This window comes from Ranitomeya imitator, chromosome 5, assembly GCF_032444005.1.
Source record: "Ranitomeya imitator isolate aRanImi1 chromosome 5, aRanImi1.pri, whole genome shotgun sequence".
Taxonomy (NCBI): domain Eukaryota; kingdom Metazoa; phylum Chordata; class Amphibia; order Anura; family Dendrobatidae; genus Ranitomeya; species Ranitomeya imitator.
The window spans coordinates 544,844,884-544,870,324 of NC_091286.1; the positions used below are offsets into that span (position 1 = coordinate 544,844,884).

Genomic DNA, 25,441 nt, shown 5'->3' on the forward strand with positions numbered 1-25,441 from the left:
TATATATAGTATTAATTATTGTTATCTTTTTTCTTATTAATTTTATATGTGGAACTCAATAAAAATTATATTTTATATGATTATATCTTTGTCCAGATTGATTTTCTTGAATTTTTTCCTTGGGATGGGCTTGAAATTATTTATCAGGACAAATTGGACAACAACTTTTGGGGTCCAATTTATTCTGTTACCCTTGTAAAAATACAAAGCTGGGGGCTAAAAAATCATTTTTGTGAAAAAAAATGAATTTTTATTTTCACGGCTCTGCGTTGTAAACTGTAGTGAAACACTTAGGTTGTTCAAAGTTCTCACAACACATCTAGATAAGTTCCTTGGGAGGTCTAGTTTCTAATATGGGGTCACTTGTGGGGGGTTTGTACTGTTTGGGTACATCAGGGGCTCTGCAAATGCAACGTGACTCCTGCAGACCAATCCATCTAAGTCTGCATTCCAAATGGCGCTCCTTCCCTTCCGAGCTCTGCCATGCGCCCAAACAGTGGTTCCCCCCCACATATGGGGTATCAGCGAACTGAGGACAAATTGGACAACAACTTTTGGGGTCCAATTTATTCTGTTACCCTTGTAAAAATACAAAGCTGGGGGCTAAAAAATCATTTTTGTGAAAAAAAAAAAGAATTTTTATTTTCACGGCTCTGCGTTATAAACTGTAGTGAAACACTTAGGGGTTCAAAGTTCTCACAACACATCTAGATAAGTTCCTTGGGAGGTCTAGTTTCTAATATGGGGTCACTTGTGGGGGGTTTGTACTGTTTGGGTACATCAGGGGCTCTGCAAATGCAACGTGACTCCTGCAGACCAATCCATCTAAGTCTGCATTCCAAATGGCGCTCCTTCCCTTCCGAGCTCTGCCATGCGCCCAAACAGTGGTTCCCCCCCACATATTGGGTATCAGCGTACTCAGGACAAATTGGACAACAACTTTTGGCGTCCAATTTATTCTGTTACCCTTGTGAAAATACAAAACTGGGGGCTAAAAAATAATTTTTGCGAAAAAAAAAATATATATTTTAACGGCTCTGCGTTATAAACTGTAGTGAAACACTTGGGGGTTCAAAGCTCTCAAAACACATCTAGATAAGTTCCTTAGGGGGTCTAGTTTCCAAAATGGTGTCACTTGTGGGGGGTTTTAATGTTTAGGCACATCAGGGGCTCTCCAAACCAACATGGCGTCCCATCTTAATTCCAGTCAATTTTGCATTGAAAAGTCAAATGGCGCTCCTTCCCTTCCGAGCTCTGCTATGCGCCCAAAAAGTGGTTTACCCCCACATATGGGGTATCGTCGCACTCAGGACAAATTGCACAACAACTTTTGTGTTCTAATTTCTTCTCTTACCCTTGGGAAAATAAAAAATTGGGGGCGAAAAGATCATTTTTGTGAAAAAATAAGATTTTTTATTTTTACGGCTCTGCATTATAAACTTCTGTGAAGCACTTGTTGGGTCAAAGTGCTCACCACACATCTAGATAAGTTCCTTAAGGGGTCTACTTTTCAAAATGGTGTCACTTGTGAGGGGTTCCAATGTTTAGGCACATCAGGGGCTCTCCAAACGCAACATGGCGTCCCATCTCAACTCCAGTCAATTTTGCATTGAAAAGTCAAATGGCGCTCCTTTCCTTCCGAGCTCTGCCATGCGCCCAAACAATGGTTTACCCCCACATATGGGGTATCGTCGCACTCAGGACAAATTGCACAACAACTTTTGTGGTCTAATTTCTTCTCTTACCCTTGGGAAAATAAAAAATTGGGGGCGAAAAGATCATTTTTGTGAAAAAATAAGATTTTTTTTTTTTACGGCTCTGCATTATAAACTTCTGTGAAGCACTTGTTGGGTCAAAGTGCTCACCACACCTCTAGATAAGTTCCTTAAGGGGTCTACTTTCCAAAATGGTGTCACTTGTGGGGATTTCAATGTTTAGGCACATCAGGGGCTCTCCAAACGCAACATGGCATCCCATCTCAATTCCAGTCAATTTTGCATTGAAAAGTAAAATGGCGCTCCTTCCCTTCCGAGCTCTGCCATACGCCCAAACAATGGTTTACACCCATATATGGGGTATCAGCGTACTCAGGACAAATTGGACAACAATTTTTGAGGTCCAATTTCTTTTCTTACTCTTGGGAAAATAAAAATTGGGGGCGAAAAGATCATTTTTGTGAAAAAATATGATTTTTTATTTTTACGGCTCTGCATTATAAACTTCTGTGAAGCAATTGGTGGGTCAAAGTGGTCACCACACATCTAGATAAGTTCCTAGGGTGTCTACTTTCCAAAATGGTGTCACTTGTGGGGGATTTCAATGTTTAGGCACATGAGGGGCTCTCCAAACGCAACATGGCGTCCCATCTCAATTCCTGTCAATTTTGCATTGAAAAGTCAAATGGCGCTCCTTTCCTTCCGAGCTCTGCCATGCGCCCAAACAGTGGTTTACCCCCACATATGGGGTATCAGCGTACTCAGTACAGATTGTACAACAACGTTTGGCATCCATTTTATCCTGTTACCCTTGGTAAAATAAAACAAATTGGAGCTGAAATAAATTTTGTGTGAAAAAAAGTTAAATGTTCATTTTTATTTAAACATTCCAAAAATTCCTGTGAAACCCCTGAAGGGTTAATAAACTTCTTGAATGTGGTTTTGAGCACCTTGAGGGGTGCAGTTTTTAGAATGGTGTCACACTTGGGTATTTTCTATCATATAGACCCCTCAAAATGACATCAAATGAGATGTGGTCCCTAAAAAAAAATGGTGTTGTAAAAATGAGAAATTGCTGGTCAACTTTTAACCCTTATAACTCCCTAACAAAAAAAATTTTGGTTCCAAAATTGTGCTGATGTAAAGTAGACATGTGGGAAATGTTACTTATTAAGTATTTTGCGTGACATATCTCTGTGATTTAAGGGCATAAAAATTTAAAGTTGGAAAATTGCGAAATTTTCTAAATTTTTGCCAAAGTTCCGTTTTTTTCACAAATAAACGCAAGTTATATCGAATAAATGTTACCACTAAAATGAAGTACAATATGTCACGAGAAAACAATGTCAGAATCGCCAAGATCCGTTGAAGCGTTCCAGAGTTATAACCTCATAAAGGGACAGTGGTCAGAATTGTAAAAATTGGCCTGGTCATTGACGTGCAAACCACCCTCGGGGCTTAAGGGGTTAAGACATGTGGGTCTGAATAAACTGCACAAGACATTCAAGATTATGGAGTGCTGCCTGTTTTATGGACTGAGGGTAGCCGGTGGACGGGCTCCCTGAAGGCTTTGCACCCGCAGATAAGTTAAAAAGCTGTGCTGTTCCTTCTTTTTTTATTTATATATATATATACAGTATATATGTTGTTATGATTTTTTGAGCATATGGATCCATTGTATGTCCGTATGTCCGTTTTGCAAGCCGGCGAGAAAATCTCGCAGTACGGATGCCATATGGATTACATACGGAGGATGCCCTGCGCAAAATACGCTGACACACCCTGCCTACGGAGGACACATGGATCACTATTTTGGGGACTTTTCTGCGTATTACGGCCGTAAATTACGGACCGTATTTTTATACGCTGAGTGTGAGGCCGGCCTAAGGGACTTTAGTCGTCTTTCCATGTAGCGATGCCGGGCGCTCACTGACTGTTGCTTAGTGAACTCGCCGGAGACTTTCTATCACATTTTGGGCTGTAGGTGGATTTATTGCACATTGTGATGCGGTTTTCCTCCGCAGCAAACAGTGAGGATCTGGATGGGAAATCGGCCGCAGGGGTCACACATCGCCCGCTCTGCGCCACAGATGGGACAAATGACTGCACCTGCTAAGGGGCTCTAATGTTCCCTCCTGTGAGGACGCAGTGTCCCGGCCACACACTGTCTGCCACATAGCAGGAAAGCACCAGGACTGCACGTCTCCTTTAAGTCCAGTAACCCGTTCTTCGCCGCGCCACATCATGGACCCTGCCCTCCAGTAGAGCACTGGCGGCTGTCAGTGTCCGCACACGGCGGCTCCGGGACTGTGTACACGGAACTCCCGGCCGGCCACGCCCTCCCTGCTGTGCGGGGGGCGGGGCCTGGTCACATGGGCGCCGCATATAAGAGGGAGGTCACGGTGCGGATGTGTGACCGGCAGCATCTGTGCAGCGGGTCAGTGGAAGAGGTGACAGCAGCAGCTCCGGGACCGCGCAGCGTTACACATCGGCTCAGAGATGGCAGGTAGGTGCCCGGGTGTGCTGGGCTCTCCTTATCGGGCTCGTCCTGTGCAGCGCCTCCCCGGTGCTCTGCCGCCTCCATTACTTCTCCTTGTGAAAGTGCTCGTGCTCCCGCTCGTCAGTGCCCGTTAACCCCTGCCTGCCTGCTCTGCACTTGTCTTGATGTCCTATCCTCTTCCTGGACCACGGTGATATGGGCGGTAAAGGCCACTTGCACGGACCCAGCTGGGGAACTACGACTCCAAGCATGCCATGCTCTAACAAACTAGCAGAGTTCTCCTCCCGGGGAGCCTGCACTCTGTAGCCGGATGGCACTGCCATGTACCTGTCTGTGGTGAGGTAAGGGTTACTCCAGCTGTGGGCTGCACTGAGTGGCCATGATGCATAGCCTTGGGGATTGCTAGGAAGTGTCCTGCTGGGCTTGTGTGTAATGAGCACTGCTAATGGCTGCCACTAGAAGCTAATCAGTGGCTGCCAATAAGTGCCCCCTCAGCAGACTGTGTGGCTACCTGTGCCCCTCCCCCACTTTCCTCTACAGGTGTCTGGTGCCATCTGCGGTGCTGCTGGGGATTGTTGTCCCTCTGGCTCGGGCCTCTCAGGTGATGACCCAGTTTTTAGTGGACCTGCCCTTATAGGAGCAGCGGCTCCAAGCAAACACCCCAAAGCCTCCCTGGGGCCGGAAAGTGGCCGTCTGCCTCCTCTGGATGGTTCCACCATGGCCCCGTGGCATGGTGTGGGGAAGGCTTGGTGCCACTAATGGCTCTTGGGATCCGAAGGCCAATATGAGGGGGGGCTGCTGGTAATGGCGGCTGAGACACGTAGCTGCCTTATCTTGGGCCCCACCTGGTCAGGATGCTTCTCCTTATAGGAAAGATGAGCGGCTGCAAGTTACCTTATAGAAGGTCGCGGCAACATTTTTGAAAAGTCTCTGACCGCAGGGTACTGGGGGGTGAGGACTTTATGCTCATTTACTTAAAAATCCACATGGGAGGGAACTGCCCACCACCAAGACCACTCACATCTGTGTGCGGGCCACAGACAATCCCACCCGGAGGTGAGTGGCCGCAGTTCACAGCTGTGGACTGAGATTTCATAGCATCTTCCACCTTGCTGGTCCTGTAACACTTGGCTGTCCTGTGTGAAGGGCGCGGAGTCTCGGCCAGGCACCAAGGCTGCAGCCAAGGTTGTTTGCTGCGTATCACAGGACCAGCAAGGTCTGACCTCAGAAACCTCTGGTGCAGGTTTGTCTTATCTGGCCCTACTTCCAGAGTTCTTGTAGTCACCCACTGACCTTAACAGGTGGTGCAGGAAACGTGATCTGTTTGTGCCAAAACTTGATGAAGTTGAATCAGATTAGTCTAAACTTTATCAGCAAGAACACAAGCGTCCCCTGACCAAACCGCAGCAATGAGAACGCAGCAAAACCCCCTGTGTAAGCAGTTCAGACTGTGCAGAAAACCTCAGTGTGAGAACTTGCCCACATTTACTGTCCCTTCAGCATCTTGTGCCATAACCTGGAGCAGTGGTGGAGACGTGGCACTGCATGTAAGTAATGCCTGCTGCCAGTGGATGGCACAACTAGGCCATGTTCACACAATACAACTATTTCATAGCAGGTCCCTAGGTCGCCATGCCTGGCTGTATTCACTCACTGGCACATGCCATCTGTCTGTGCCACTTCTCACCCAGGAGCCCAGTGGAGTCTTGTTGGTGCCGGCCTATGGGCAGGAGGTGTAACCCAAACCCACGCGGTGCTGATTATCCCTGGGATGCAGGTTCCTGAGTGTCCTCCATGGAGGGGCTTGCTGGCGGTCAGGTGGTGCAGGCTGCAGTGCGGATTGTCTCCTTCTAGGAACTTAACACTTGCAGGCTTGGCTTCAGTAGAAGCATTTTTACTTTAAGAAATGGGGTTACTGTCTTCAGTGCATGTCTTGGTGGCCAGGCCTTGTAGGCGGCAGTGGTGGGAATGATCAGAAGGCTTCTCTATAGCCAGGCTGGATTTCTCTAGATTCATTCACTCATTATAAAATAATTGGTTTTGGACTTTGAAGAGACGTGGGCATCTGTAGAAGACCCCCCTTCATCCCGGCGATCAGTGTCCCTCTTGCCAGCTGTTGGCTTATTGACTATGCTTCCAGCGCTCCTATTTTTAGCTCCTCTTCCTCGTGTCATACTAAGCCCGGGTCTTTACGATATTTCCACATTAGATGGGCCTTTCCAGGACTAGGATTCCTATTACTGGTGGTGATGGATTCTTGAGGGTTTTTCCTATCTTAATAATTGGGTATCATCACTGCCTGCAGGAAACACTTACTTTACGGTCTAATATTCCAGGTGTTGGGATTCCGGTAAATTTTTTTTTTTTTCTCCTGACCAACAACTATGATCTAGCTGTATTAAACAAATATGTACAGCGCTTACAAGCCCTTCCCTATTGAGCTTGTAAGCACTGAAGCTGATGGTAACACTGGTGCTGTTGCTTCACTGCAGCTTGTAAGTGCTGCTGCGGTTGGTCTCCTAGGCAATAAGGTGTAAAAGTATCTCAGTACTGCTGCATAGCTATATAGAAGAGAAATAATTATCTATCTCCACAGTGAGGCTTTAGGACCAGAAGATGCTGGCCACTGCTTGTAAGGTGTCAGTCACCTCCACAGATGGACACTGATTAGGTCTTTAAACTGCCAAAATTATTTCTCTTCTATATAATTTTAGTGTGCAGTGACCTATGTATAGGTTGTGTGACTAGTAACATCTGTCCTGAAAGCTGCATGTCTCACCCAGGTGTTAATATGTATTTTCCTGAGACAAGCAGACTTGTCTCCAACTCTCACCAGGAGGTCTAGCTAGGACCAAGAAAGGATAATACTTGACACCTCCTAGCTCTTGGAAGAGAGATGTCAATTACGGCCTGATAGTATCTCTGTGAGAACATTTACACAAAGGATCTCAGGAGAAAATAATATATTCATTGGCAGAGTGGCATGATCCAATCAAAAAACAAGCAATTATGATAATCTGAGGGGCTGGTCTAGAAATCTGACCTCCAGACCAAAGCTATAAATTAGACCTGTATACTTAGAATTGTGTTCACATGTGAGGGCAGCCTGAGAAGCTGATGTGTTCCACCAACTCCATATTCACCCCCCTCCCCCCTCAGGGAGCAGAAAACAGACTACCAAGTTAGATGATTTCTGTAAGTTTTCTCCTGTTTGTTATACTGTTTTGCATAAGTTGTATGTCTTATCATATTTTTATACCTTTTTCTTTAAGCACTGAACCTTTTTGTATTAAAGTATAAACTTTAACAAGTTGAACCTTGAATGTCCTAACAAATCCATGGCCTAAGGTGTGTGTGTGCCTTATGAGTGGTAGACAATATTATTATTTCCGGGACTCATCGCCCATGTGTGAGTGGTGGCAGCGTGTATGAGTGGGTGTAGCCTGGGTCGGTGTGATTTATGCTCCAATTATAGCATAGGACAGGGGTTGAATGCTGGACTGAGTGGGGAGATGATTAATCCTTGCAGGTACAATCCCAAGTCACATGCTGAGAGCAGATGCGTGACAAATTAGTGACACCGTGGAATGGGGATCCATGACACTCGCTGTCAGGTTGCTGTGCTCCCAAGGGGTTGTATTGCTAAAGACAGTATGTTCAGACTCTTGCTGCAGCTAGCTATGCAGGATCTCTAGTAGAGCTGTCTGTTTGCCTACGGTAGCTAGATGGCTTACCGCTCTGCTTTCCGGCCGCTGTGCTCACAGCCAGTACAGAGAAGCACAGCGCCGGGGACAGACAGCGGAAGGTAAGTATGAAGCGTTTGTTTTTTTACTTTTAGGATGGTAACCAGGGTAAACATCGGGTTACTAAGCGCAGCCCTGCGCTTAGTAACCCGATGTTTACCCTGGTTACCGGCATCGTTGGTCGCTGGAGAGCGGTCTGTGTGACAGCTCTCCAGCGACCAAACAGCGACGCTGCAGCGATCCGGATCGTTGTCTGGATCGCTACAGCGTCGTTTAGTGTGAAGGTACCTTTAGTAAATCTGCCTCTATCTTTATGACAAACCTGGAAACTCAAGTCTCCACTCCAGTATTGAGGGCTGCAAGCAGACAGAGGCTTGCACCCCTGGGATCCCCCCCCATCCAAAAGTACAGCATGTTCTGTAAATGTATTGTGGCAGATTGGAGTAGCCCTTTAAGAGGCCCTGCTAAGTAATACACTAAAATTTCCATGTGTACTTAAAATACCACTGATCTACTATTGCCTTTAGCGTTCCAGCACTTCTGATCCTGAGATGACACCTGCTTCAACTGTGAATGGTTATTAGCCAAGTGGGTGTGATCCTCAAGACTCCTACAGAAGTTGACAACATGATTTGCATACAGGATTCGGGGTTGTATCTCAGGAATGCAGAGGCGCATGAATAGAAAGCCAAATTCTGATCCGCTGCATTTGGACCAGATTTTGACCAACAGTGGCTCTAAGGCTAGAAATGGTTGTGAAGCCCTGCAAGCATGGAGTTTCTTCAGTTTTTGGTCCATTCTTTCATATTTGGCAGAAAACGTACAAATTGATAGTGAGCAAGCTCTAATCCTGCTGGGATTACTAGATTGGAGGTTTAGAGAAAAAGCAAGATAATGCAGTACTGCACTGATGGCACTACCAGTAATCTGGAGTATAGGCAGACCAGGGGCTGATGTGAGGGCTGCTTAATCTGTCACTACAGGCATTGTACCCCCACTTCTCATACAATGATGGGGATGGCATTACAGCAGGCTTCATCTGATACCAGTCTGTTAAAAAAAAAAAAAAAAAATTCTAGTAGCCAGACCATAAAGCCTCAGATACTTGCAGAGTCATGACCTACATCTTTATTCTCACAAAAGTAGAGTACGTTTTCCCTGAACAGATCACTTATTCAGGGCAGCAGGCTTACTGCTCACATGAAGGGCTGTGTGAATGGTGGCCAAAAATGCCAGTCTAGTAAAAGCATACTGATACACTCAACATGCAAGGAGGTGTAAGGCCAGCATTACTGAGGGTCTGACCACAGGATTTCCCCAAGAACACCAGAGCCCTATCTAAGTGGTGCTGTTCATGGTCTGAATCCACTCAATGAATGGTGGAGCAAGTCTAGCATGTTCCATTCAGATGGGGCCCAGGTGTCGGGACCACTGAGGATCCAGAGACCCATAAATTGTCAATTTATAGTGAACTTATTTGAGTTGCCTCTAGCTGAGAACCCCTAATCGATGTTTGGCCCATGAGTTGTAGGCTCTTGCATCTTGTGTCAATGTCTTGTGCACAGATGTATACTGTAATGATGCAGCTAGTCGCTGATTTATTACCAATTTCTCACACTAGTTCCAATAATTGGTGTGACCTTATGAAACAATAACTTTGGGTGCTGCATCTGGCCATTATGAGGCCACATTAGCGTTTTGTGGGGCTGCGTCGGGCACAGCCATGGCGACGCATGCGTCCCTATATTTAACATGGGGGCGCATGGACATGCATTGTCTTGCGTTTTGTGACACGTGCATCTTTTTTGGCGCAAGCGTCAGGACGCAGCAAGTTGCATTTTTTTTTTTTGCATCCAAAATCATGCCAAAAAGACGCATGCGTCACAAAACAATGCATTTTGCATGCATTTTTGTTTGCGTGTTGCATCGCCAACGCAGCCCCGCGCAACGCAAATGTGAACGTAGCCTTATACTCAAATGCCAAGCAGTGTCACTCCTGTACCATCTTCTAGAACAGGGGTCCCACAACCTGTGGCTCATGGTCCCATGAATTGTGGCTTGCAGCTGTCTGCCAACTTGGTGCATTAGCTCCAGATTTAGTAAACTGGTATGAAGAGCACATCTCAAAATGGTAAACTTTTTGAGTAGCCATGCACAGAAGAGCAGATCTGCATGCATATCTACTGGTCTTGGGGGTTTAGAGATGATTTAAGTATGGTATGCTGGAGACAGGATACTACCGTTCAGAGGAGGTGCCTGAAGCTGGATGTGACTGTGTTGGGAGTGTGATAGGAGAATGGGGGTTTGGTGGGAACCCCTGGATCTTGGTATACTGCTTCGGAGTGATTTGTGTGGAAAAGCTTTGGTTATCACTATACCTGTAATGGGGGCTTAGGTTGCCACTACTGTGTGAGGGACAGGAGATGGATGTGGCTCTCAAGGTCAGAAAGGTTGGGGACCACTGTTGTAGAATATATATTCAGGACCGTACTGCTATAGTTAGGACTCTTGACAGTGAACTGTCTATTTTGGTGCATGTTACTGGCTCCTGTAGTAGGTGTGTGTAAGCATAAGCCTCCTAACTGTTTGGGTCTCACCTCCACATTCTTTCTAGAGCCACTTCTGCCAAGAACTCGGGTATCCACAGTGCTCCTTTGTCGTCTTGTTTCCTGTGCATGGGCAGGTTATGCAATATGACGCCACGCTTGCATGTAATATAGGACCGATCTTGTCCCTAGATGAATTGGATACTGTTGCGTCTGGCTGAAGCTGTGAATGCTTGTTCTTAAGCTGTCGGTCTTTCTTCTGGATCGCAGGACTGGCCTGTAATGACCTACATCATGCCATATGCCTTGGAGTATACAGAGAATGTTCACTAATATACAGTTCACTGCTTACTTCCTCATCAGGGAAGGAATCAGCCTATCGATAAAATTACTGAAGTGGAGTTAACAGCTTGGGGTCCAACAGGAGTTGGAAATGCCAATCCACTGCATAAAGGCCTAAGCAAGAGCCAACCACACTACTGCTAAGTCTTCATCTTCTACAGCCAGGGAGGCCATAACTAGTGGTGGTATTACACCTCAATGCCCAATATTCTAAAGTGGCACTCGCCAGCATTTCGGTGCTTTATATTCTATACATTTAGTATAGTAATTCATCAGACATAAGATGGCGATGAGTGTTCTGCATGGTGTAATTCATCTACACTGCTGCTGGAGGAAGCATACCATGCTCAACCACTGCCTTTTTCCTGTCCCTGCTGAACTACTATACCCAGAAAATATAAAATGGAAACACTTAGGTCCACTTAATGTTGTGCCCTGCACATGCTGGTGCCTGTCCTGGCATCTCTAATGCAGACAAGACTGTAACTGGCAATGTTCACCCATCTGATAACTGGTTTTATGGCTCTTGATGCAGATATGGAGACCGTACTCTAAACATTGCCCAAGTTGCTGGTCTCATCAGGCTTTATTGCAAACAGTCTGGTTCTAGAAGATGATGGGTACAGGAGTGGCACTGCCTGGCATTTTGGTGTTTAATTCTGTGTTTTGGAGACCAAGACCTACTTGGCACGGATACTAGTGGTGAGAAACAGTTGGCAACTGTCACTTCTGCTCATCACTACACTACTGGAAAATGGTGCCCATAGAGTGGTGCCATCAATCAAGAGATGGCAACACCATTCAGAAGATCTCTGCAAACACTCACATCTATTTCTGTCCTTTAAAAAAAAAAAAAAAAAAAAAACCTCTTCAATGAGAATGGTAGCATATCCTGGTGGTCTTGTGGGCCCTTATCTATGCATTACTTATGGTGGAAAGCTGCAAACTGAAAATAGAGCTAGAAGTGTCCCAGTAGTTTGACGTAATAAACCAGTGATGGGAGTCCCAGTCTCTAACGGGACCACCCACCCTCCATGTGCCACAGAGTACACTGACTCAGCAGCTCCTCTGCCACTTATAATTCTAGGTACAACTTCATGCTCACCCCTCCCTATAGCTCTGACTGGGTCTGTCAGAAGTGCAGGGGCTCTATAATTGTAAGGACCACATACATGGGTATTGGTCACTCTCTGAAATCTGCATTTTGGGAGACTTCAGGATACCTGAGCTGTGTACACTTCTGTAAAGACACAATATTGTATGGCTCGTCTGTAAACTTGTTCAGTATTTATGTAATTTTTTTTTCTTTTTCCCTCCTAGACTGTGCTTTTGTCACTCTTGCTACAAATGACTCTTATGGAAAAGGAGCGTTGGTGTTGGGCTCATCTCTGAGGAAACATACTTCACATAAGCTGGCTGTGCTCATAACTCCTCAAGTCTCAGACTCCATGAGGTGAATTGTGCTCTTCTGTTGCATTCATGGTGATGTAGTGAAAATATCTTAATCACAAGTGTGTTTTCTTCAGGAAAGTACTCGACAAAGTATACGACGATGTTAGAGTTGTGGATGTCTTGGACAGTAAGGATTCTGCCCATCTGGCTTTACTGGAGAGACCGGAGCTCGGTGTCACGCTCACAAAACTTCATTGCTGGACACTGACACAATATGCCAAATGTGTCTTTATGGATGCAGATACAGTGGTAAAGCAAATCTGAGATTTGTTGGACCTCATGAATGCCATTTGATTACTAAGATCCCAAGTGTAGGAGTCAATTTTTGACTTTCCTTTGTTGTAAAATTTGTAGGTTTTACAGAACATTGATGACCTATTTGAGCGAGAAGAGTTGTCCGCAGCCCCAGACCCTGGCTGGCCTGACTGCTTTAACTCCGGAGTGTTTGTATTCCAACCGTCTGTAGAAACCTACAAGCAGTTGTTGCATAAGGCCACAGAAGAAGGCAGCTTTGATGGTGAGTAGCACAAGATGGTTTTTCTGGTATAACCTCATGACTCTTGGTACCCCAGATATGGCAGGTGAGCTCTGAACTGCTGCCTGTACAGACTATTGGACTAGGGCTCAAACTAGAATGCTCGAAACATTGTTTTTCTTTTTTCTAAAGTGCCTTTCAACTTTGGTACCTTTAAAATCTAATTCCTGTCGGGTGCAGTATGCATGGAGACAATGGATAATATCTCCTAATACAATGTCACCACCTAACCCAGGTAGCATGCAGATATCAATGTGTTTTGAGGTAAAGCTACACAAGGCCTCAATGGCCCTGTCCAAAATGACCAAGGCTATGTGCACACATTCAGGAATTCATGCAGAAAATTCCTGTGGAAATCCGGACATTTCTGCCAGATTTCCGCATGAGTTTTTTTTTGCGCGGTTTTTCCCAGACATTTCCCAATGCATTAGACAGTGGGAAATCCACAAAAAAACACAATTAATGAACAGGTTCATTATTTTTCCGCAATGCGTTTTTCATGCGGAAAAACGCACATGTGCACAGAAATTGCAGATTCCATTATAAATGATGGGATGCTTAATGTATACAGATTACTTGCGGTTTTATAGTGCAAGAATGCTAAACACAAATCTGCAACGTGTGCACATAGCCTTATTCAGCCAAAGGCCACCATGGTCAAGATTCAAGACCTCAATCTGTAAATCTGCTGACATTCCAGACAATACATGGCACTGTCCTGTATACCACAGCAAGGGGCTGCCAAGGAGCTGTTATACTATGTTGATTTAACAAACTGACCATTATGACCCTGCAAAACAAGTTCTTATTTTTAATGCATCCCTTAACTCCCAGGCAACTGATATAAAGTGTAGTATGGGCTGATCCACTAATTGCTGCCTGGTACAAATCAGGTGATGCTTCTAGCTGTAGGTTTTCAATAAACAATTAAAATGCCTAAGATCTGTGTATTTTGGTCCTCCTGGTTTTCTGTAAAATTTAGCTTAAATGCTTAACTTAGTGCTGTGTAAGTATGGGGAAACCCAAAATATCAACATGTTAAGTTCCAGAAGTTGGCCACAAGGCTAGGATCATGCATCATTGGATTCCAAATGCAACAGGGTTAACTTGGTCTTTTGTAATCTAGTGTCCAAGTAGTCACTAACAGATGTTTGCCTAAACTTATTATAGGCTCCCTTGTGTCTGAGATGGATGTTTCCTCTATTAATTATCACACATGACTTGATATCAAAAGGTGACTGATATTTGTTTTGACAGACGCTGTTGCTAGCAAATGGTCTAGACAGTGTTTTGGGAATTGGACATTGAATGCAGTAATTGCAGACTGACCAGCCTTATTTTGTGGCTTGGTGTTTTAATGGTCACTATTTTGAGACTCCTTAGTTGATGTACTAAATCCTTTACATTTTGTACCCTAAAAATGACTTTCTTTTTTTGAGGTGGGCTTTCAAGTTCCACCTGAAGGATACAAATGTGGTGGATTACCAGATGTGTTGGGGTACAGAATTCCAGAGGATGGGGGATATTTGGGAGAAATCTTGGAGGCGATTGGGTAAAGAGGGAATAAGTGTGGAGGAGCGAAGGAGGTCTTAAAGGACCAGAGATTACATGAGTGAAGATATTGAGAGACTAGATTGAAAATATACAAGGAGAGAGGTTATGGACTGCTTTATAGGTCAGTTAGTAGTTTAAACTGGATACAATGGGAAATTGGGAGCCAATGAAGGGATTTGCAAGGCAAGATTAGTCAGGCAGCAGAGTGAAGGACAGACTGGAGCGGGGAGTACAAGAAGGTAGGCCAGAGGAGGATGTTGTGGGAGATGATTGGGGCATGCACAAGTATCTTGGTAGTGCGGGGAAAGGACAGATTCTGGAAATTATTTTAGTGCTGAAGGTGGCAAGAGTTTGGGGGTGTGGTTTGAAGGGCAGTCAAGGGTTAATCAAAGGCAGCAGATTTCCATGACGGGGGGGGGGGGGGGGGGAAAGTGATTTCATTTATTGTGATTGATCAGGTAGGGAAGATATGCAAGATGGAGGAAAGATAATTCAGTTCTTGTCCACATTGAGCTTGAGGAAGCAAGAGAAGGATATGGCCAATAGACACTCTGGGATTCTGAACAGCAGGGAGGTGACATCTGGGCCAGAGGTAGATCTGAGTGTCATCAGCATATTGACAAAACCTCCTAATCAAGAGGTCACAGGGCTCTGTGCTTATGGCTAAGCAAAATCAGTACCCTGATGGTTCATCAGTAGTGTTGCCAACTTACTAATACAAGAATGAAGGCACAAGTGTTGCTCCTTGGCTGGGTCCATTAAGAAACTGCTTGGGGTTGCCCTTCATACAAATGTCAGCCACAGCACTAGCAGCTGGCAGCAGATCAAAATGACACTTAAGAGAAGACCTGTTTCTGACAGATTCCTGCAAATTCCAAACTGAGGCCCCAGAGTAGCACCTTAACAGAAATCCTTGTAGCATTGCTTAAGCAGCATGCATGACATGGTGTGACCCCCAGACTGGAGGCTGAGCCACCCAGAACACTATCTACTAGTACCTTCAGGCTTTACCAAGAGTGCTTGCTGACAGCAGAAGGCCTTTGCCCACTCAAATGTCCACTGCAGATATTGTGTTAATTTGCTCTATGAAGTATCAATTATACATACCTTTTTTTTTTTTTTCTATTTCAGGAGGTGACCAAGGCTTACTGAACTCATTCTTTAATACCTGGGCAACAAAAGAGATCCACAAGCACCTGCCCTTCATTTATAACTTGAGCAGTATCTCCATATACTCCTATCTCCCAGCATTTAAAGCGTAAGTACATGGCTATGGGAAGCTGTGCAGGGTCATCGTTATTGGGGGTGGAGGTATGAAGACTTGGTTACTCTGTATCAGTGACGAGCATCACATGAGAATTCCATCCCCACGCACTGCAACATCAAGTTACATGGACTCCTTGCAACTGCTAACATAAGCATGACTAAACTTGGCTTCTAAACTTGTGGTTTTCTCAGGCTTTCCTCACGGGTACAGAGTTCCCACTAACAAGGGTGAGCAACTTATTTTCCCCATGGCCACACAAACCTATTTCTAGAGGTTCTAACTTAACTTTGCTCAATGTTAAGTGATATAAATGAAGAATATTGAGTAGCTACTACAAATCTTAGCAGTCAGACTGGATTAGAGGCCCTCCTGTGAAGTGTCACAATCTGTAGTGGTAGTAATCACCTTCAGTGAGATCCTGCTAATTTTAGTGACTTCACTGCTGTGACCCAAAGTGGCTTCTACACTGTAACCGGAGTGTCAGAATAGAAGTCAAGCTTGTGAGTGACTTGCATCCCTTGAATATGCAATCTGGTGATGGCTGTTAAGCCAGACTCACACATGTCAGTTGTAAGCACTGAGTGGTGCAGGTCTCATGACCCAAACGCTGTCACACAAGCATATATTTGGCTGTTAAGGTTAGGAGACCTGCAGCAGCTCCATGAACCAGACATGACACATGGATCTGTGAATGGTCCATGTATGCCTAGCATTATAATGGAACATCTCCATGTTATGCTGACACTTTCAATTGTACAGCCAGCTGACAAGTTCTTTTGGCAAAGGCACTCACTTTCTCTAGATAAAACATCAGAGGGGTGCAGTGATATTGCTCTGCCTCAATGACATGGGCTTCCAGTAGCCATGTATGACTGGACACTTCATGAGTCACAATACTGTCAGATAAGGTGTACTTGGCCAGCTGGGACATCAGCCAGGCTTGTACAGGTTTCATCAATGTTTCTAAAGCAATGTCAAGCCAGGATTTTCACAAAGTATCTCTGCATCAGACTGCCAGACTATTTGCTTTACTCTATTGGAGACTGCACGGATGATTGGCCTTGATGGCAGTCATAATGTGAGAAACTCTATAACATGTTTGTGCTTTTCAGGTTTGGTGCTGATGCAAAAGTGGTGCACTTCCTTGGTAAAGTGAAGCCATGGAATTATACCTATGACAGTAAAACACAGACTGTGAAAGGAGATGTACATGACCAAACTCTCATTCATCCAGAGTTCCTCAGCCTTTGGTGGGACATCTACACATCTAGAATCCTACCTCTTCTAACAGAACATGGAGTGGTTAAGGACACCTCAACTGGCTTAAAAGCGGTATGTCTGCCTGGCAGTTATTTCTAATTGTCTGTCATGGTACAACCCCCCAATACTGACTTCATGCTTCTAGGAAAATTTACCTGTACAGCTGAACTTAATGCAGTTAAACATGGCTTGTGGGGAAAAATGAGCAATAACCAGACTAGAACTGCATCCCATGGTGGCAGGTATGAGAATGGTCCTACCTCAGCTACCATTCTGCAAGAGCCTGTTTGCATTACATCAACTGCACAAAACAAGTCTCTAAATTTTAATTGCTTAAAATGTAATGCTCAGATGACATCTTAAAGGGACTCTGGACGATGACTGTTTAAATCCAAGCATGCTGCATCATGGCAAAACGCTTAACTGCAGTTTCCCACACTTGTTTCCCTAATATTCCCAACATCTCTGGCTTCATAGAGCCACCAATGGATGGAAAATAAGTGGGTGGTAAGGTGCATTGAAACGTCTTGCCACACTGAGGCTCAAAGTACCTGTTCTTGGTTCAGCCAGTCATTCCGTGTAAAGTTCCTCTTTTTTGAGAAATTGTATTGGTTGGCATGAGCAATTGGCGAAAATATCAATTATGGCTTCATATAGAACTTTAATAGAGAAATCCAGTTCATTTGTTAAATGAGTTGGTCATGCAGCATCCAAAGGTGTGAACTCAAATGTCCTTGCAAAATTTCATAGTACCCCATGACACTTTAGGCCTTAAGCTTTAAACAATTATCCTAAGTGCAAAAAAGATTTTAATGCAGACAACTTCAAAAACTGACTTTTCCCCTCCCTTCCACTAATTGCTGCACCAAGAACGCATGCACTGGGATTCTGCACTTAAAGGGGACCTGTCACCCCCAAAATCAAAGGTGAGCTAAACCCACCAGCATCAGGGGTTTATCTACAGCATTCTGTAATGCTGTAGATAAGCCCCGATGTATCCTGAAAGATGAGAGGTTAGATTATACTAACCCAGGGGCGGTTCTGGTCTGATGGGCATCCAGTCTGGGGCCTCATCTTACGATGACGTCCTCTTGTAGTCATGCTGCAGCTCCAGCGCAGGTGTACTTTGTCTGCCCTGTGGGCATAGCAAAGTAGTGCAGTGCATCAGGAAAGGTCAGAGGCCCGCTACCTGTGCACTGCACGACTTTGTCTGCTCTCAACAGGGCATACAAAGTACACCTGAACCGGAGCCGCAGCATGACTACAAGAAGAGGACGTCATCGTAAGATGAGGCCCCAGATGCTTATCGGACCAGAACCGCCCCTGGGTGAGTATAATCTAACCTTTTCTTTCAGGATACATCAGGGGCTTATCTACAGCATTACAGAATGCTGTAGATGAGCTCCTGATGCCAGTGGGCTTGGCTCACCTTTTGATTTTGGGGTTGATAGGTTCCCTTTAAAATGAATGTGAAAAAACAAAACCTCACTGCCCTATTTTATTAAACAGATGTGTTTGAGGGAAAGCATGTTGGCTTGGTTAGCTCAAACTAAACACTGCCATCAGATTCTAAGTATTCTGAAATAAGAGTTACTTGCCATACCATCTTGACTTGCGGCATTTATTCTGTGTAAATTGTTTAAGCCACTCTGCTTGTAGGGCAACAATTATTTATGCTATTGCACAAATGCATGGCTTGGTGCCTCAACAAAAATGGGGCACAAATGTATAAATCTGAAAGCGGCCCCATATTGGGGTGGAGACCCCAATTCTCTCCTCCTGAACTACTTCCTGTTTATCAAACCAGCCTCTGCTGTCGGTGAGGGCTCATGACTGCACCCACGTTGACAACTTTGAGCTTTGCAAGGTGGTGGGGGGGGGGGGGAGAAACTGACTACAGAACTGCAGGCTTCCTAGTGATCGGTGGTGAGCTGCTGAAGCCCCTTTATCAGAACTGCAGCAAAGTGGTGCACAGCCTGAGTCTCCGTAAGTTCTATACAGGCTGGCTTGCACAAAGGATTTTCATCCAAATAAAACTGACCTTGTAGTACATATAAGCCACTCAATGGTCAGTGGGGCATTGTATAAAACATTGGCATTTGCTGCATCTTGTGTGCACGGGCGTTTCCTCTTTCCGCAGACGGTTCCTTCCTAATGGGGTATCATAACTCTTCAACCTTTCCACTTTTCTGTAACTGTCCACAGCTGTCGGGCTTGGTCTGCTCACTGGCTTTCTCTTGTCGCTTCTGTAGAGATGAGGTATGAACATTAACCTGTTAAGCTGCTATGTTCAATTTGCAGACCTCATGCAGTTCATTTTTATTTTTTTTTTTTTTACTTGGGTTTCTTTAATTTTGAAATTCTTGCCAGCTGTGTTCTGCTTTGCTTGCCTCCTTGCATGGAAGCTATCCATTGGTTTCCTCATTTTCCAGTTTTGGTTAGAGGTGATTAACATCTAGTGAAAATGTCTCATAGATTTTTTTTTTTTTTTTTTTTTTACTTTTTAGGAGGAGGTTACAGAAGCAATGTCACAGATGTCCATAGCAGTAGCGCCACCTCCTCCACCACCCTCTATATCTTCAGAAGAACGCAGGGAAAGGTGGGAACAGGGCCAGGCTGACTACATGGGAGCAGATTCGTATGAGAACATCAAGAAGAAGCTGGACACCTATCTCCAATAGGATTGTAGTGTCTTCCACAAGAGCACAAACCTAAATGGACATTGCTGTTTGGCATCTAGGACGGTGTTCTACCACAATGTTTACTAAACTGCTAGAAGCTTTACTAAACCTCAGTTGGTGGATTCGACCACTCTTGTAAGTGGGATATGTAAAACAAGCATCACTTGGTTACATGCCTAGCTATGTGCCACTTCTCCAGGGATTCTTAGAACATGGCTCTACTGGTTTATGGTTACCAGTTTACCTATATGACCTGTAAATGGCACTCATCGTTCTACCTTCCGTTAGAACAATTGATGCTCTTGTTCCCACTGCTTCATTGTCCTGGACAGTGAAGGATGTAAATCTTCTGTTTGCCTCCACATAAATATCAACCTTGTACAGATGTGACTGGTCACAGAGCAAACTAGAAGCACAATGTAAATGCCTACATCTCCTTCCTGTTCTGTACCTCAGAGGGCTAATGTAATGCTTCTTTCAAACCATCTGTAATACGGCACTTCAAAGAAATAAACTGGTTTTGGTCAGTAACTTTACTTCTTCATCCCTTAACACTTTAGGTCCATTCAGGTTTTTACCCAGATTAGGATCCATGCACTACCTGTGGGGTGATGTGACATTGCTAACTCAACTGCCTATCTCCATAACTGGTGTGAGATCTGGTAGTAGAGGTCTGTCTCTACACAACTTGACTGGTATTCTATAAAGAAGAAACTAACCACAAGGCCCTGTAGATCAGTAACATACAAAAATCTGACATGGTACAGAAGTCCATACACCCTATTGACGCAGGACAGATTACATCTACACGATCAGGCTGTGCGATCTGCACCAGCACGAAGAGCCAGAAGCATTCCTGGTCTTTAACCCCTAAATGATACAATTGAGCATTCCAGGAGCCAGCAGAGTGACAGCCCCTCTGCCCTTGGATCAGAGACCCTTTATCATGATGCAGGGTCCCATCATTGCCATGGTGACCCAATGTCATGATTACATCCAGGTCACCAGAGCTAGGTACGTTGCGTGAGCTGCAACTTTGTCGATGCAGAGCTTGACAGTTGGCATAGCATAGGGATGCTGCTGAATCCCCATGCTATACAAGCAATCAGACTGCAAAAAGTCCCACAGTGGGACAAAATGTATGGGGAAAGAATTATATTTCAAAGTTAGTGTACGATTGTACCAATTATCGCCACATCTGGAACTACACTACCTACAAAACTGTCCCACTAGTTAACCCATTTAGTGAACACCATAAAAGGCAAAACAATGCTTGATCATGCTGCTAAACAAAGTGGAATAAAACACTCAAACTGACAAATGGTATCCTTGAAACATTGGCTTGTCCTGCCAAACTGAGCTATATGGCAGCTTATCAGTAAAGTTTCTCTTTAAAAAAAAAAAACTGATGCAAAACTACTTTTGCAGTCACCCATGACCGCACCAAGAGGATCCACCCTTCATGGACAGGAAACAATGAAGATAAAAGGCAACCAGTCTCTCAATCAGTGGTTTCCTGTCCTTGACATGGAACCTTTCAGTCCTGCACAGCAAAAGAAGCAAAGAGTTCCCAAAACCAGGTTGGTTGGGGCAGGGCACACTGCTGCAGTTGGGTTTGGGGAGCGGTCAGTCATGCAGGGGTCTGCAGCGCCATCACAGCATAGTTAGCTGGCAGCCTCACATCCTAAAACAGCCGACACACTCCCTTAGGCTACGTTCACATTCGCGTTTTGCGACGCGTGCGTCGTTTTCCGACGAAAATCGGACGCACAGAAAATGCTACATGTAGCGTTTTCTTGCGTCCGACGCTAGCATCGGAAACGACGCACGTGGCGAAAAACGCCACCAAAACGACGCACGCGTCCCCTATGTTAAACATAGGGGCGCGTCGCCGGCACAACAGCGACGCACATTGGCGGAACGCCAATGTGAACGTAGCCTTATGCAGATTACCAAGCAAATTTCTCAGCCTTGCAGAGAACCTCCTATCATTATCTGCTCTTCACATCAGAGGGAAGGACAATATCAGACTTTTTTTTTTTTTTTTTTTTGAGCCGCAAACCACTGGTACAGGGCAAATAGTCCCTCAATACTTGAAGTTGGTGTCCATGTGGGGGTGTCTGGATAATGACTTTTTTGCTGTTTTAGGCAGAAGGATTCTGATCCCTGGATCCAAAAGAAAATCCTCAGGTGGTGGATGCATTTGGGATCAATGTGACTTCACCCTGGCCTATGCCCTCCCCAATCTGTTTAATTCCAGCAGATCTCAAAGATCAGGCAGGACAGGGCAAGAGTAGTGCTCATGGGGGGGACCCCTTTTGGCCCAAGAAGTTCTGGCTGAGGAACTTGTCAGTCATGGACGCTTCATTTTTATTTTTGCTATGCTGTTATTGCTATCAATCTGACAACTTATCTGCTTCATCCTCAGGTATGTCTGCTGGCTGCTACCCCCAATCCCAACACAATCACCCAACTTTCCTGATCTTCCTCACCCGGCTATTCCTTCCTGGTATGTTCGCTGGCTGCGGCCAAACCCCCCCCCCCAAAAAAAAAACCACCCCCTGCATGTTTTCTCATTTTAATTCCTTGCTGCCAATAGTTTGGCTTTCTTTCCATTTGGATCTATTTTCCCTTCTGTCTCCTAATTAATCCTCTCCTGTCTGTGACCAGTCTTCCTGCTGCCCCTTCCTCCTGATCACACCTGGCCTATTTCATGAGCACTTGGCCTATTATAAATTCAGAGACACAGGTCTGTCTGGACCTTGGTCTCTCTAGAAGGATAACGGCAAATATAGCAGAAATATGCCAGAAGTGAACAGAAGGTAAGACTAACCACTGTTAATAAATGTACTAAATTTCATTCCCTTTCCGCCACTTATTCTTATCATGCTGACATACGCGCTCTAACAGTTTTGGCTCCCTTACTCCTCACTCTCCACAAACCCCAGCACCCCCCTAACCAAGTAATAATCTCTCCTTCCCTCCTGCCTCCCCACCTGACCTCCTCTGCTGACCTGCTCCTCAACCTCAGATCTCTCCTAATAAAACACAAAATAAGCTGCCCACTCCTTCTCTCACCTGCTCTCTATGCTTTTCCTCACTGCTGGAGACATATCTCCCAACCCTGGGCCCCCACAGCTCATACCTCCTATTAGTACCCCCTTCTATCGCTCCCAACCCAATATAAACACCCAAATCTTGCCCACCCCCATACAACCTCTCTGGATCACTATGGAATGCCCACTCCATCTGCAATAAACTCCACATGATTCACAACCTCTTTACCTCTCACAATTTGTCTTTCTGGGCATCACCAAAACATGGCTGACACCCTCTGACACAGCCTCCCCTGCTGCACTATGTTACGGTGGCCTCCACTTCACCCACACTCCTCACCCTGGCAACACACGGAGGAGTGGGCCTTCTCTCTTCCAACTGTACCTTTTAACCCAATCCCACCTCTACCCTCCCTTATCCTCCCCTCTTTTGAAGTCCACTCTGTCCGCATCTACTCCCCCTACAACCTCCAAATGGCCATCATATGCCAACCACTGCCTTTTATTGAGCAATTCCCCACCTGGTGCCTTCACTTTCTGTCTGACATTCCCACCATCATGGGTGACTTTAACATCCCCCATTGACACCCACCAGTCAGCAGCCTCCAAACTCCTGTTCCTTACTTCATCTTTTGGACTTACTCAGTGGTCCTCCTCAGCCACCCACACACATTGGACCTGGTCTTCACCTGTTTATGCTCCCTATCTAACTTCACAACCTCTCCTCTACCTCTGACCACCATCTACTCACTTTCTCATCCCTGTCCTCCTCACCTCTCACCCATGTCCAGCACCATGTGCATTCACACAGGAACCTCACACACCTGGACACCAACACTCTGACTCTATCCTACCACTGTCCTCTATATCCTCACTCCACAACACACTGGCACTGCTTTCTACAATGCCACTCTTGCATCAGCTATTGACACGGTCACCCCTGTCATGCATAGCGGAGTGCGACGAATCCACAGACACCGGAATGTAAGTATGTAGTGTTTGTCTTTTTTACATTTACACTGGTAACCAGGGTAAACATTGGGTCACCAAGCATGGCCCTGCGCTTAGTAACCCGATATTTACCCTGGTTACCAGTGAAGACATCGCTGGATCGGCGTCACACGCCGATTCAGCGATGTCTGCGGGAGATCCAGCGACTAAATAAAGTTCTGGACTTTCTTCTCCGACCAACGATGTCACAGCAGGATCCAGAGAATTCGAATGCTAGCACTCGACTGATATGAATGTGACGGTGCTAGTGAACGGAACCAATAGTCCCAACAAACGTATCGATGTATAATCACTGCACTCGTACTCTGAAGCTTGCTTGATGCAAGTGAAAAAGTTTATTAAAACAATTGTAGCAAAAAGGTAAACTGGTGTAACGATAGGCATAAACGACGTTTCGGCCAGCTCGTGGCCTTGATCACGTTATCGCCCGATGGAAAATTCCTTATGTATGGCTGTGTTGCTGAGGGTGTCAGCCAAAGATAAAGAGGTAAAACAGTCTTGTAATTTGTCAATAATACCCGTATGATGAACCGTTGGTCGCCATGTAGTGGAATAAACATGTGGATATAACAGTATATTGTCCTTACTACAGACAGTGTAGCAGGCCGGTCGTAGTGATACGAGACGTACGTGTAGATATGGCAATTTGATCAACCTGTAATACACTGGATGTCTCCAATATGTGGAAAAGGTACACAGAAGTGGCTGCCGGTATGTATGCCCAGTCCCGGTCCAACAATAAGGGTCCCAAGTTTCAATTTGAATGAGAGCTGTGGTGCATAACAATTCAGATCAGCGGTCCGTTGGTGGCGTTCGTGGTTAATGAGGGGCCTCTCATTAACCACGAACGCCACCAACGGACCGCTGATCTGAATTGTTATGCACCACAGCTCTTTGACTGACACCCTCAGCAACACTGCAATACAGCCATACATAAGGAATTTTCCATCGGGCGATAACGTGATCAAGGCCACAAGCTGGCCGAAACGTCGTTTATGCCTATCGTTACACCAGTTTACCATTTTGCTACAATTGTAGTCACTTGCATCAAGCAAGCTTCAGAGTACGAGTGCAGTGATTATACATCGATACAGCAGGATCCAGATCGCTGCTGCGTGTCAAACACAACGATATCGCTATCCAGGACACTGCAACGTCACGGATTGCTAGCGATATCGTTGTGAAGTTGGTCAGTGTGACGGTACCTTAACTCTTCTCAATCTATACCAGGGGTCCCCAACCTGTAGCTCGGGAGCCCCATGTGGCTCACGGGACCATGAATTGTGGCTCGCGGCTGTCTGCCAGCTTGGTACATTAGTTCCAGATATAATAAACGGGTATGAAGAGCACATCTCAAAATGGTGAACTTTGTGAGTAGCCCTGAACAGAAGTGCAGACCTGGTTGCACATACAGTGGTTACAGAAAGTATTCAGACCACTTGCTCAGTATTGAGTAGAAGCACCCTTTTGAGCTAGTACAGCCATGAGTCTTCTTGGGAATGATGCAACAAGTTTTTCACACCTGGACTTGGGGATCCTCTGCCATTCTTCCTTGCAGATCCTCTCCAGTTCCGTCAGGTTGGAGGACAGCCATTTTCAGGTCTCTGCAGAGATGCTCAATTGCATTTAGGTCAGGGCTCTGGCTGGGCCAGTCAAGAATGGTCACACAGTTGTTCTGAAGCCACTCCTTTTGTTATTTTAGCTGTGTGCTTAGGGTCATTATCTTGTTGGAAAGTGAACCTTCGGCCAAGTCTGAGGTCCATAGCACTCTGGAAGACG

At 45.3% G+C, this 25,441-nt stretch overlaps 1 protein-coding gene across 1 annotated transcript; it reads left to right on the forward strand.

Annotated features, from left to right (window-relative positions):
• Positions 1-3,951: 3,951 nt before the first annotated feature.
• On the forward strand, positions 3,952-20,126 carry GYG1 (glycogenin 1). The gene is made up of 7 exons (XM_069727607.1): positions 3,952-4,221; positions 12,167-12,299; positions 12,373-12,547; positions 12,653-12,815; positions 15,519-15,645; positions 16,767-16,986; positions 19,422-20,126. The coding sequence occupies exons 1-7, from the start codon at positions 4,215-4,217 to the stop codon at positions 19,593-19,595; spliced, it is 999 nt and encodes a 332-aa protein (XP_069583708.1). The 5' UTR covers positions 3,952-4,214; the 3' UTR covers positions 19,596-20,126.
• Positions 20,127-25,441: the final 5,315 nt, after the last annotated feature.